The 14,767-nt window shown below is 38.3% G+C and overlaps 1 protein-coding gene across 1 annotated transcript in view; it reads right to left on the reverse strand.

Moving 5' to 3' along the window:
• Positions 1-200: 200 nt before the first annotated feature.
• JPH2 (junctophilin 2) overlaps positions 201-14,767 on the reverse strand; it is a 71,095-nt gene continuing 56,528 nt past the window's right edge. Inside the window, exons 4-6 of the mRNA XM_083358810.1 lie at positions 7,948-8,813; positions 5,903-6,000; positions 201-3,828 (exon numbers count right to left, since the gene is read on the reverse strand). Of these exons, the coding sequence (XP_083214936.1) occupies positions 5,920-6,000; positions 7,948-8,813 (947 nt within the window). The 3' untranslated portion in view covers positions 201-3,828; positions 5,903-5,919. The remainder of the gene's footprint in view (positions 3,829-5,902; positions 6,001-7,947; positions 8,814-14,767) is intronic.

Below are 14,767 nucleotides of genomic sequence, written 5' to 3' on the forward strand. Positions count from 1 at the left end.
ATTTGTCAAGGCTTTTTGAATGGACCTTGCTAATTAACTCTTTCATTCCTGTTTTGGCCCGGCTCAGGGCTTATCCACAGGATATAGTCAACTATGACAGCTCATTATTTGTGCAAATTATTCAAATGGACCTTGCTAATTAACTCTTTCATTCCTGTTTAGGTTAAAACACTGCCTGATACATATACATATACATATATATATATAAATAAAAAATTGGATTGCTAACAAAGAATTAAAGGGAGACTAATATGGCCATTTCAAACTCATTTGTTCTCATCAATCAGCCATACCCTACTGAGATGCGAACCTGGGCCGATTGCACATTAGGCAATTGTTCTAACCTTTAGGCCACTGGCTCTTTCTCGCTTTGTTAGCTGAGAAGCAAGGGAGATATGTGTTAAGTGTTTGTTAAGTATTTTAGAACACCTTGCTAGGCCCCAAACACGGGGCAAATCTTACTGCCTGTTTCAGCCTAACCCAAGGCCATCCACAGGCTGTAGTCACAACAGTGACAGCTCATATTTGTGTAAATTTTTTTGGATTGCTAACAAAGAATTAAAGGGAGACTAATATGGCCATTTCAAACTCATTTGTTCTCATCAGTCAGCCATACCCTTCTGAGATTCGAACCTGGACCGATTGCACATTAGGCAATTGTTCTTTGTTAGCAATCCAAAAAAAATTACACAAATATGAGCTGTCACTGTTGTGACTACAGCCTGTGGATGGCCTTGGGTTAGGCTGAAACAGGCAATAAGATTTGCCAAAATGTTTTGCACTCCAAACGGGAGCCTGAGCAAGACATATTATATTTGAAAAGGACAAATTTCAAAATCAGTTTGCAATTTGGCATGGGGATCCAGCTGTCTAAAGTAAAATAATTTTAAAAACAACAGCCTCTGGATGGATAGTCTGTGGATCCTGCTATATATATGCCACAGACTGAAAATGTATTTACTTTATCCTTGTCATTATATTGCAGAGAACAAACTATAAGAAAGAAAATAACCACACAGTATTTCTGCAAAAGAGAATTCAGAGGTGGATGGGAATAACCCTAACATTTTTTCAAAAAGGCTCAATTTTGTGCTTCATGATAAATAAAGGGCATTGACATCTCTCAGAAAATCACATTCCCTGTTGTAAATCTGCTGGCATACTGAACTGTACACCTTAGCAAGCCAGGAAAGAGGCTGTCAGGTTTCAAAAGCAAATAACAGTCTGGTTATATTTAAGGGAATATATTTAGAAGAAAAGGAAATGTAACAATAAAAGCCTCAAAACTGCCTATATTGCTATTAATTCATGTTTGAAGGACAAGATAATCTTGCACAATTTTCTGAGCGGTGTTGCCATACCTCATTCGTTGGTAGAAATCTTGTTTTTCTCCTCCTTCAATGCAAAATATTTATTAAACAAGCTGTAAGGAACAGCACTCTTGTCTTCCAAATTCATTTTTAGCAATTCATGAGTTGTAAGTCATCTGTTTTAAAAACACGGGCCCTCGGTGTACCTACTGCACTTAAAAGCCTATCACCTTTTGGCACCTACAATTACAGTCTTTTATGCAGTAACCTATTAATTTTCTATCTCTATTTTACTTGGGCACATTTAACCCACTGCTGCAATTTCAAGGACTGTCACTATATATAACAAATCATAGTCAGTTTTAAAGAAGGCACTTTTAAAAAAAGCTTTGGAAACTGACATAAAAACCCTTGTCCCCCCCCCCCCAAAAGAGAGTTGGGAAAGGGAACATCCACACATTTTAAAGACAGATTCACATATTGAAATTTCAATGACAAGCCATTGTGCATCTGAATAATGACTGAAAAGGACAGAGTGTAAAATGGATCTTGCCACAGGTCTAACTTTAGGGTGGGAAGGAGATAAACAAAGCCAGCAACAAAAATACTCAAGGCACTGTATAATTATTAAATGAGCACAGATTTCATCTACCAACATTTATAGCAAACCACATTAAAATGCAGTTATAGTTAGTAAGCTAAATAAGTTATAGTTAGTAAGCTAAATACGTTTCATGGTATTTAATTGCTACTAATCAGCATGGCAAAAAGAATTGCTTACAGTAAGACCAGATTTCAGCATCTGTGCACTGAAATCCATAAAAGGTAGGGTTTATTTTCACTGTTTTTTAAACTGTGACTTTTCTTATGTCCTAGAATAGGATCTGCTATTCAGGAAAAAAGCATCAGTCTTCTTAGAAGATAGACTTCTTAAACAGAATTAGGAAGAGGTGAAACCGCTGATTTTTCTGAACACTGGATTCATTTTGTTTTGTATGGGGAAACTATACCCAGAATTAATTAGTGGACATGCTGTGAATTGGTTATCAAGAAGATTGCTTGCCCATATTTCACTCTTGTCCCACCTCTCCCTCCACTCCTTTCTGGATCCTGGGCTTTGCTGGCTGATGCTCCATTTGTGCTGCTAGTTCTATGATGCGTGCAGTTTATCCTGGAAGCTTTGTGACACTTGTGGTCGGGAGAGTCTTCTTTTCTTTAAAGCCTCCAACTTCTTTGGTGAACTTCTTTCAAGCTTTTGCTTTGAGAGGATATTCAATTGGGCTAGTTTCCAAAGAAAATAGCTCCAAGTATGACTCACAAAAACAACCATTTAGGCTTATACACAATATAGCAGCTCCTCAGAGTCTCTCAACTGCTACTGGCCCAGGACAAGTGGTAAGGAAGGAGAACATCTAAATGGAAACTGTTAGAAGCAAAGAAAGAGCTACCAGGCTGGTCCTCTCCCACTACTGCCAGCTAGCCGAATTAAAACAAAGCTGTGTAACGTATGAATAAAGAAGTGTCGGGAACAATACACCAAAGGCATAAAAGAAGTTGCAAAAGCCAGAATGTAACTTGCTAGACATTTAGATATCTAAATAGATCCAACTGAAGCAGTTCTTCATTATAAGATGCTTTGCTCTGCTTCTATATTAGCTAAGAAAGTGGATGAAAAGTTCTTCATATCCAAATCCTAAACTCAATTCAAGGTTGAAAAAGTCTGAGAAGAAATGAATGTGTTGCTTTGCTAGTGGAGAGAAGCATCAAAGTGGGCAGTGGAGAAAAGGGAAAAACTGAATGCCCAAACACCTTGGGTCTCCTAATGGAGCTAAAAGAAGAAAACAAAAACAAAAAGCTACAGCTTCTAGAATGCAGGATATAGGATTGGGGGGAGAGGGAGGTGTCCTTTGCAAGACAGGAAGAAGTTTTAAGTTCTAGTTTCTAAACCTTTACTACTGGCTCTACCTTTTTTGACTAAGACCCTATGACTGATTTTAGCAAACTATTTTTTTTTTCATGGGACTTGGATAATTGCTCAAAATACAATAAGGAGCTTGCAATGAACGCCCTCCACCCATCCCCAGCGACCTTCAGCACATTCTCAGAGTTAATCATGATTCAGAGCCGCATCACAATTTAGAAATACGGGAATCAGAAGATTTGTACCACCAAGTCTGATGTTTTCACAGTGAAATTCAAAGAAAAGACTTTTTAGTTTGTGTTTCCATTCCACAGTTCAGTTGAATCCTTGTTTCTTCAACAAGTGGCAGTGCAGTTCCTCAAAATTATAAATCTTCAAGCAACACAGACTCAAAACAAAAGGAAGAATAAAAGGAGTTGTAAAATTCAAGATCTCTTCCTGGTACGGTTGGAGCAAAATAGTTTGCCAGAAGCATTGCATAAAAGTTCGTGACCACAGTACCCGCCCTGGGTGCTTCTGTGCCTCTTCCTTTTAACATAGCTCTGAATGGCTGATGTTATCTCTGATCAGGATTGTTGTTTGGACCAGCATAAACTTCTGTGAAGATATAAATTTTTAAAAAATTAGGAAGGTAACCGAATTCATATTTTTTTTAAAAAAAGTTCAACATCTGTGATACTCTCCTAGGAAAATGTTAGCTGGAGAAAGTTCCATAAGTAAGATAGGCTTTCCATAAGGATGAAAAACTAATAGCTAATATTCTGGTTTATTATCTCTGCATTTAAACAATCCCTATCACTGGAAAATCAACATTTTTTTTCCTATTCCATTCCCCATGCTTGTCTTTTATTTCCCACATTCTTACTTATTTTTTGCCTGGTAAATAATTTGATGGTATCAGCAGCCATCCTGTGGTAGAAAATAGAATAGATCATGTACAGTAAAAAACAGAAAACTGTGTCAGTAGTTACTCTGCAGTTTAAAAAATGCAATGTTTGTATGACTCCCATACCTAATCCACAGAATGAATTTCCCTGAACAGCACACACTGAATAGGAGTTGTTGGGGAGAAGCTCTCAGCGAGGGGAAGACCACACCAATATATAAATTCGCTTTGATCTTTCCAATGTTTCCCTCTTCTCTCATTTATCTTTATTTCCATTTAACTTATTTAAAAAAAAACCCACAATGGTCTGAAAACAATTCCATCTGGTTCAGTTAGAAATATTGTTAAAAACAAACACCGCCCTTTCCCTCTCTGACTGAAGCCAAATGGTAGAAAATGTGGCCAACTTTTCTTTTTGACTTTTCCTATCAAATTCTGTACCAATCTCCACAGACAGACACAATGATCATAGGAGTCAGGTATGTGGAGGAAGGATCAGTCAGTGGTGGAGGCCAAGAGAACAAGGGGGAAGTCTGATGGATGACTGGAAGTACAATTGAGGAGGTGATGAAGGGGAAAGACGAAAAAAGAGGGCATGAAAAACAAAAGTGAGAAAATGAACAGAGAATGGAAAAGAAGAAAAATATGAAGGTGAAGGAGAATTTAAAAAGGAAAGTTATCACGGGAGGACAGGAAGGTAATACAGTATAAAGAACGATAGAGAGGTAATATGCAGAGAAATTAAAATGGATGAAGAGGTCTCAAATGGAATAATTAATAGATCTTGGAGAAGAGAGCTGAGGTAATTATTTCTGCTTTAATTTGCTGGTATGTTGTATTTTAACTGGAATTTTATCTCATTGTTGTTATGTATAGCTTTTTATATTTTAAAAGTCTATGTTGTGAACCAACTACAATGACTATAATTATGACACCTGTTTTTTGCATCAAACAAATATTCTAAATTTATAGAAAATGCATAAAACAGAGCTCTGTGCCATTTAAGAATTATTTTAAGTCCCAGCCATTGCTTTGACACATAACGACGTATCAGTGAATATACTTATTGGAAACTATTCTCATTGAACTGAATGGAGGTTGAATTAGAATAAAGATAAGATACTTGTGCTGTATAAATTCTTTTCTTTGCAATGCTTTTTATAACAATAAATATAACAATTAAAAAATAAGTCACCCAGACTCACTTGACAGTGAGATGGGTGGCATATAAATTTAATAAACAAACAAACAATAAACAAATTAAATAAGAAACAAGAGTTCTGCCCAGAATAAGTCACTACATAGCAAAGGTATTCATGTATAAAAGAACACTTTAGCTATACCAGTCATAGGAAGGAAGGGCAATAAAAATATTTCGCCTTAAATCACAGCAAGGATTTTATATTTATTTAAATCATTTACAGAGCCACCCGAAAGATTGAGGGCAATAGAAGAAGAGGATGACAGAGAATGAGATGGCTGGATGGAAGGCCTGGAGGAACATTGTCCATGGGGGCACGATGGGTCAAACATGACTTCACAACTAACAACAACAATTAGCCACCCATCATATAACCAACCTTGGGCAGGTACCAATCAGAGTTGTCATTCTTCTTTATTTATTAAACAAATTTATATGATTGCTCAATTCACATGTGGTGATTTCGGGCAGCTTACAACATTAAAATCCACAAAACTCCTAACCGTCTCCACTACCCCACCACCATTACCATCCCAACAATCCCCTAAAATCTCTAATCCCCACCCCAACCAAGGTACTCTTACCTTGTTTCGGTATATCATCATGTCAGAAAATGTACAAATAAGATAGACAGGCCAATGTTCAATAAAATGACCATGCAGATGATTATTGTGTTAGGTCCCTAAGAGGGAAAAATTCAAGAGCATTATATTAAATATCTATTATGGTTTAAAACAAACACTTAGGTTGAATATATCCTCAAAATATGAAACAAGCATAATAAAAATAGACTATCTATACATATGCACAATGATCCTGCTGAATTATAACTTCCAAGCCTAGGAAATACGTCCAGTTGTGAGAGGTGCTGGGAGTTATAGTTCACCAACATTTAGAGCAACACATATTGCTGCCTACCACACATACATTAGATTTTATAAGAATAAGAACCTTGGGTTTACATAATACTCTTCCTCTAGAGCTACAAGGATTACTTTTAATTTCAATTTTATATTAACTCTAACTTTTAATGATAATAGAACCACAGATTATGAAGATTTCTGCTTTTCACTATGAAACATACAAACCACACTCCATATTTTATGTTCATTTTTTGCACATCTAAAGTAAAAGTAGAAGCAGTGGATCGTGCAATTCTAGAATAATGGAAAAGATGGGAAACCTCCCCAAATTCCAGAGATATAAGCCAGAGTATGAAGCAGGAAGAGAGGCAGTTTGGTGAAATGATTGGCGCCAAGTTAGAATCTGGGAGGCTGTGAGTTCTAGTCCTGCTTTAGACATAAAGCCAGTTGGGAATCTGTGGACCAGTCCCTCTCTCTCAGCTCTATGGAGGAGGCAATTGCAAACCACTTCCAAAATCTTGGCAAAAAAAACCTGCAGGGATTTGTCCTTAAGATTGATTTGAAGGACACCTGTCTCCCCCCAAAAGAGGAATTAAGAAAGGATATCTCCAAAGAAGGAAATGGCAAATGACTTCCAAGAGCACTGCACGGACAGATCTAAGAAACTGGCTGGAATTAAACTTGATTCAAAGGAAATTTTATACTCCTTCTGGCCACATACTCTCTTCTCTATGCAGAAGTGTAGCATATTTTAGACTATTCATTTATCTAGCAATTAGATAATGAACATGTGGTTTGATTAGTGAAATCTGTGTTTTGCTTTATTTTAAACTGCTATCTACCACTTCAGACTACCACTCCGGTGGATTTGTTAAAACATGTTCTGAACTGGAACATATTTAATTTAGTCCAAATAGCCTGGGGAGTGTTCTTCCCATGTTTCTTACATGGCTTTTAAGGGAAAAATTGGTGTAATGTGTGCTTAAATTGTTGGAAGTAAGTTGCTACATAAACCTATTGGGCAATACTCAATACTTGATCAATACCTCCTAGCCTAAGTTCTCCTACACGATGGGATTTATTTGGAAGAAGGAACATTACGAGCTCCTGAAGGAACAGCAGGATATAAATCTAAATAACCATCCTTCTCCTCTTCATCGACACAATTAGTAAATTTGAACCTGCAAAGATTTTCATAGGCAAATTTTCCAGGAAATCATAAACACAGTACTTTGGATACTTTTTCCTAAAAATCAGATGTTGAGCAGGAATTTGTTGTTGTGTAATTGTTATTAAACAACCTAGCAGCATAAAACAGCTGTAAATTTTTGCAACTTCCTTTTAAGAAAACTAAATTTTGCACCTGTCTAGTACTTAGGATTTTCATAGAACTTACAGTATTTATTACCAAACAGTATCTAAGGAGAATAACCTATTTAAGATAAAGTGCTAATGGCTCCATTCTCAGTTGTACTAGTTTCATAAAACTCAAGTCATACTGAAATATTGGACTTTTGAAACATTTTTTGTTCCAAGATCAACTTATCAATTTTTTTACCTAGGCAAGATGGGTGGCATACAGGTTAATAAATAAATAAGGTGCAGTTTTCCAAAGAAGAAGTACAAAATGTTCATGCACTAACCTATTTTCCCACAAACCGCAGGTGGAAAATTTAGAAAATAGCTAACATGTTATTGCTTCTCTCTCCCTAATCACATCTGCTATATGAACAACTATCCCTGCTGTGAAGACAAAACCGATTTACCTCTTCTTGTTCTACCACCTCTTTTGTGGCTGCTTCTGGTGGAGAAACTTTTTTCACCACAGCCTTGGGCTCAGTTTTAGCTACTATCTTGACTTCAGGCTTGGTTTCACTCACAGGTTCTACTTTCTCTTCTACTTTAGGCTCAGGTGGATGTTGTTTGGGCTCAAGCTTAGATTCCGTCTTGATTATTTTTTTCTCTTTGTGACCTGGTTCATGTTGGGTGACAGGTGTACCTGCCCTCTTTTCTGGCTCTAATTTGTGATCCACGGCTTTCACATCAGCTTCTGGCTCTGGGGACCTTGACGTGGTAGGAAACGTGGAGTCTGAGAGTGGGTCTTCTTCAGTATCCATTGGGGGAGTTACTGGAGAGGTCCGCACAGCATAGCTGTGATAGCCCTCAAATAATTTAACTTCACCTTCTTTCTGTATCCTTTCAAGAGGCCTGATCTCCATCCTATCAGTAGCAATCTTCATATGGCTGGGACGACTGGTGCTATGAGAAGCAGGTCTGCTGTGACTTCCTGACTTCTCCACTGGTGCCAGTAGAGCAGTAGAAGATGTATTGGGCCTACTTCCTGTAAAATTCCCATTCTTGCTATGATCTCCATTCCAGTTCCCAGGGCTGAGAAAACCATCTTTCTGAGAACCCTGCTTAGCACGCTTGGCCTCAGGCGGTGTGCCCGATGGTGATGGAGTTGGAGCTGGACTCTCCTTAGGTTTCATGAACTCCTGCTCATCAGCTTGAGGACTTTCTGAAGGTGTTGCTGGAGATGTCTCTTCAACAGGGGGTGTTCCTTCTATATGCTCAACATTCTCCTCATTTTCCATGAGTTCCTGGAGTAGCCTCCTCTTCAGATATTCAGGGCCTAAGAAGGAAAAGAAATTCCAAGCATTATCAAAAGGTCATTTAATATCTCCCACGCTTGTAAGTTTGTGCTTGGTAGTTAGTCCAGCTTAGCCTTGCCACCTCTAGATCTACGAATGGGAAACTCATCCCATCATGAAGGGGGTTAATTAAAGGAAGGCTGACTCATCATTTTGTCATGCTGTGCCAAGGAGAAATAGGGTAGAGTAAATGAACCTGCTGTTGTTCAGTGAGACATTATTTAAGTTGTTTTTATATCACTAACTTCATATAGCTTCCCGGAGACCTGCAACCAATATAAAAACCACACAATCACAGGAAACAGTGCCATCTCTAGAGAAAAACCCTGGTAATGAAAATGACTTTTTCATTTAACTTAGAATCTTGTAACCTGTAACCCTATCTAAAAAAACAAACAAACATTTTCAATCATCCAATATTGTATGGAAGAGCTCAGTCTCTATTACTCTCACACCCAACACTCCTCTCCACCCACCCCCCCAGCAAAAGAAAACAAATTTTAAAAACCCACAGCACACCAGAGGAGCACTATGTGTGCTGGAAAGAGGGAAAGAAATGTATGAGTTTTGTTTTTTTTACAAGAAGATTAAATCCGTAATCTCTACTCAGCAAGAAATTGGTATGCCAGAATCTTAGGATCAAGTCTCTATTAAATTTATTAATTGTTACAATGACTGCTTGGTAGTGGAGTACCACGCCTTATTAGAACTCTTTTCATTCCATGTCCTTATAGCAGTGGTGGTGAACCTATGGCATGTGTGCCAGAGGCGGCACTCAGAGCCCTCTCTGTGGGCACGTTCACCGCCACTGCCAGCAGCTTGCACAGGTCCATTAGGCCCAGAGCGGCAGCCCCACCCAGCACAAAAGATGCAAAATGGCCAGCTAGCAAGCTCGAGTAGAGGTGGTAGAGAATGCCCACCCCCAGCAAGCCAAAGGCCACCCCGAGCAGGGAAAGCCAGATCCCCATTGGCACCATGGCCCCCGAGTCCCAGCTAGGATTGCATGCCTCCCCCCATCTATGCTGGTCCTCCTGCCCACCGCCCCAGCTGCCAGAGACCCCCTGGATCTCCCCCAACCCTGCCCGGCCCCCACAGGCGTCACCCCATGAGTAACATCGAGGTGGCCATACCCACCCCAGCCATGCCCACCCAGTCTGCCATGACAACCACAGCCATACCTACCCAGTGGGCCACGCCCCCATGGCCTTCCAAGGACACCACAATGCTGATGCGGCCCTGGAACTTTGCAATAAATAAGTGGGTTTGGGGTTGTGGTTTGGGCACTCGGTCTCTAAAAAGTTCACCATCACTGCCTTATAGCAACTACTAGAAAAGCAGAAGCTTAATGATCATCCAGGGTTTTCAGCCCAGATATGGCAGCCCTATTAGTAAAGCTCTGCCTAGCTGTTTATCTGCACATAGAGATATATCACTTGTACATCTTCTCAGGGATATAACTTCTATATAAAGACTGGATGGGGAAAAGAAAAAGAGATTTGTCCTTAATGTAAAGTGAGCTCTCAGACGGGCACATTGCTTACTAATAAGATCATCCACCTGTGACAGCAAGATCTTGTTGGAAGCACTAGAGAAGTTGACCTGACTTAGTTAAAGAAGGTGACTTCTGGGTTCAGGTTGCACTCTGTCTTCATCTCATTGCATGTCCTGTACCATTGCCATGGGTTATATTATTATTTATAGGCTAGTCCAGGGGTAGGCAACCTTGGCTCTTTTATGACTCGTGGCTCAGGAATTCTGGGAGTTGAAGTCCACGAGTCATAAAAGAGCCAAGGTTGCCTACCCCTGGACTAGTCAAAATCATTCTGGTTTTCTCTACTGCACCTATGGCCTTCCCCCACAACTTTGAACATGCTTTTAATGTGAACCGAATAATTAGTTTTAATCAGTAAGATAAAATTTATGACTTTAACTAAGATAGCAGGAAGCTTCTTGTCTTAAACCAAGCTCAGAAAATCTTCACAGTTAACTTTTAAATCACTCTGAATTACAAATGTAAATTTTACACCAGTTCAATCATCTTTTATGTGTGCATTTCCTCCAACATTCAGATAACCTTAAGTAACATTTATAACTTGCAGAGTTAATGTATCAGAGATTGAATAATAGTTTTACATCTGTTTTATAATTTACATCTAAATTGCTTTCAGTTGTATAAATTAAAGCTGAATATGAATTAAAATAAATGTTTCCTATCCTAGTTCAGAATGTCATAGATTTTATAAAATCCCTGCATAAACTGGTATAAATAACAGAAAATGTAGTTTTTGTTTGGATACAATATCTTCCCCTGAAATTCCTCTTCAATTGTAATAGCATATATTTTATTCATGTCAATAAATAAGTACTATCAATTGAAAACTTTAGAACAGAATAGTTGCATTTGGAAAATCTTTTCTCATCTATTTAAACCAAGATATAAACAATCCAATATATTAAAATTTCAAACAATGCTTTAAATACCCTATGCAGTTAGATTGGAACCATTTAGACATAACCAGATAAAACCTGAATCTATGGTTTTTGTATGAAGATAATTTATCTATCAGTCTGGCCCACTGAAATTACACAGCAAACACTATTGTTATATAAATGTTGCACTATTATACCCTTTTTAAAAACAATACAGCTGTAACAAAAAAAGAAAGAATGTAAGTACAAAAAATCAAAAGACAAAAATTAAAAAATAATATATTATAACTGCATCTCCACCCCTCCCCCAAGTTTGCAATAGTGGCTAAGAAACCTACATTCTTTTCCACTACTTGAAAAAAAAAACCGAGTTAATTAATATTGCCTGTCTCCTCAATGCATTAATGCAACGCTTTTAGATTATATTCCAATTAAAAATAGGAAGGAAGGAAGGTTTCTTTCATACAATATTGTTCTAGTACTTGCTAAATCTTTTCCCCTTTTCTATTATTTGCTTGAGAGAAAATGATATGTTCCTCTTCTCCAATAGAAGAGCTCTAATTTTTCCCCCCAAGAGGAATAGTGACTAGACACTGTCATAAGTATGAATTGTTATTATTTATTAATAATAATTAATAATAATTAAGTTTGTTATGGCTGCCTATTCAAGTAGAGTCTGGTAGTCTTACAAAATCCAAACAGGTAGATTTTTAACTGTAAAAACAGTTAAAAATATAAACAACCCAGACAACCCAGACTAAAAATAGCCATAACAGTAACAATAAACCATGACAGGGGCACTGCCAACATACCTAGACCTGGGACCAGACCATATCTTAAGGGTTTTTTTGGAACCCAAGGCGAGTGGGTACCATTCATACCTCTGAGAAGATCTTGTTCAAGAGGGTGGGGATTGAGCCATCTGAAGGCAGACTTCCTTAGTCCCACAAATGTCAGCATTTAATAGAGGGGACCAGGAGCATATCCACTCTGCCAAAAATGCACCAGGTAGGCAGAAGATGAAATGAACCTTTACTGTCAAAGTACAACTATGTGTACATTGAGATTAGCTGAGCCTCCCTTTGTGCTCCCACCCCCCAACACACAGTGACAACAAACCATCCATCTTACTACACCATGTGAACCAACTACACCACAGACCGGCCTCCAAGTCAATTCTGCATAAAATTCACAAAAGTTCATAAAAGTTATTTCTCATTCAAAAACCTAACAGCCCACGGATAGAAGCTGTTTTTCAGCCTGTTGGTGAGGCTGGTTATACTCCTATATCTCCAACCCGATGGTAGGAGAGTAAAGAGATACCATCCAGGGTGTGAGTCATCCCTGAGAATTTTCCTCACTCTTCCAAGGCAACGAGCCCTGGTGATGTCATCCAGTGGTGTCAGCGGACAGCCCACAATGTCTTGTGCTGTACTCACCACCCTCTGTAATGCTTTCCTATCCGCAGCTGTCAGACCAGCATACCAAACCACAATACCATATAAGAGGACGCTCTCTATAGTAGACCGGTAAAAGAGGGTCATTAGCTGTTGTTCTACCCTGTTCTTCCGCAAGATGATAGGCAAATGTTTACAAGGCTACTATTTTCTTATGTATGGTGGGAATAAATCACACTACACAATGTCTACAGCAGCCAGCACTAAGCATTCAAAATCACAGTATAATTTTAATCAGGTATAAGACAACCTGTAATCCTTGGGTCATCGTTTCAGAAATATTTCCTTACCTAAACAGAAAGAAAGAATGATCACAGGCAGTCCAAACAAAAAATATCAGAATGAGAGTGACTTTGAGCTTTCTGTTGGCTTCCCCATTGAGTTTGCTTGTGGGAAGCTGGAAGTGAGCATCAGAAATCTCCCTCCCTCCCTATTGTCTCCCTTCCCTTCCCAGTAAGCAGGTATGTGGCTGTTGCTGGATGGGGGAGTAAGTGAGAGATTGTGCAAATGGAAACTGTCAAGGAACAAAGAAATTAAGAATCAGAATTACATGACTGCAGCAGCATGGTAATGAAGCAGCAACAGCCCAGTAGTGCTAAAGCAGCCACAACTTTCCCCAATTTCATTCCCTTGATAGTAATGGATCCAGACAATCTGTAAGTTAAATCATTTGAGATACTTTGGTTCTGAAAACATTTTACCCTATGATGCACCATTTTACCCAGTTAACAATTATACAACATTTTAGTAGCATAGATGATTTTTTTAAAAAAAATGCAATGATTTTGTTTAATAGCAAAAAATTTAATAGTCCCTCAGTCAGCTACACAACTCAACTACCTTCCATAACCTATCATGTGCACACTGCTTAATATACGAGGGAGCTTATATGCTTTAAACCGTGTCATTTATTTAAAGAAAACATAATTAAGGTTTCTGAGCACAGCTGTAGGAAACAGAATTGCTTTTTGCCTTCTTTTCCAAAATCAGTGTTGAGAAAACTTCTGAGAATCTAAAACAATTCAGGCTCCTATGATAGTAACAAATTCAAACATTTGGAACAGGAACAAGCAAATCTCTTCCAAAAATGGATTCTGTTAGAGAGCAGATACCGTTGCATCTCTTCTTTATGTGTACACATATAAAATATTAGGTATGTGGGTCAGCTGCTCCTGCTACTTTATCAAGAAGAGTGAGTTTGAGAAATGATGAAGAATTTGCCTCCCATATTTACTAGAAATGAAAAAGGGTTGTCTTCATCAAGTAGTTTAATGACTGTGCATCTGGATTCCGTGGTAGCAATCGCTGCTTATCATTCTGAAAAATTGTGCTGAAGCAAAAGGAGTATTTTCTGGAAATCAAGATCTATTTGGCTTAGCCTGTAATGTGACAGGAAAGGTCACTGAGGTTAATTGATGCAATTAGGGAAACCAGAATGTAGAACTTTCCTGGGATATATCTGAGCTTCTGCAAATATATCCCTGAATCCAGGAAATTACATATCAGAACCTTCCATTATGGAGTGGAACAATTCTCTATGCATATCAAGCTAACATCTTAAGAAAAATTCAACATAGCCTTCTTTTTAGTATGTTGGAGGGAAAATAGGCATACTAATGAAAGTTCTAAAATGCTCACCTAAGCTGAGTTAAATATCCTGCTTTAAAATGTCAGAAACAAAAAGATCATTGAAATATTTCTCCAACACACACAGACACAGACACACAGACACACCCAGAGACAGACAGACTATATATATATTGCAATAGTTACTCTTCTACAGCTACTATTCTTTCATTGCCTTGCTGCCCTCAAACCCATCCTTTAAATTCTCCATGAAAAATGGTAGTCTCTGCTGGCAACAAATCATCTTCTCCACCCCCATATTCCTTGGAATAAAATATGTTTCGGTTTAACTCTGTTGAAAAGAAGAATGGTGGAAATTAAGTAAATTGGCAGGTAGAAGCAGATGAAAAGGCAGCTGGTGCCAGCATTAGTGAGTTTCTAAATAGAGTAGCTAACACCAGAGCTAAAAGCCCATGCCCAGA

The sequence above is a fragment of the Vipera ursinii genome (assembly GCF_947247035.1).
Source record: "Vipera ursinii genome assembly, chromosome: 3".
In the NCBI taxonomy this organism is placed as follows: Eukaryota; Metazoa; Chordata; class Lepidosauria; order Squamata; family Viperidae; genus Vipera; species Vipera ursinii.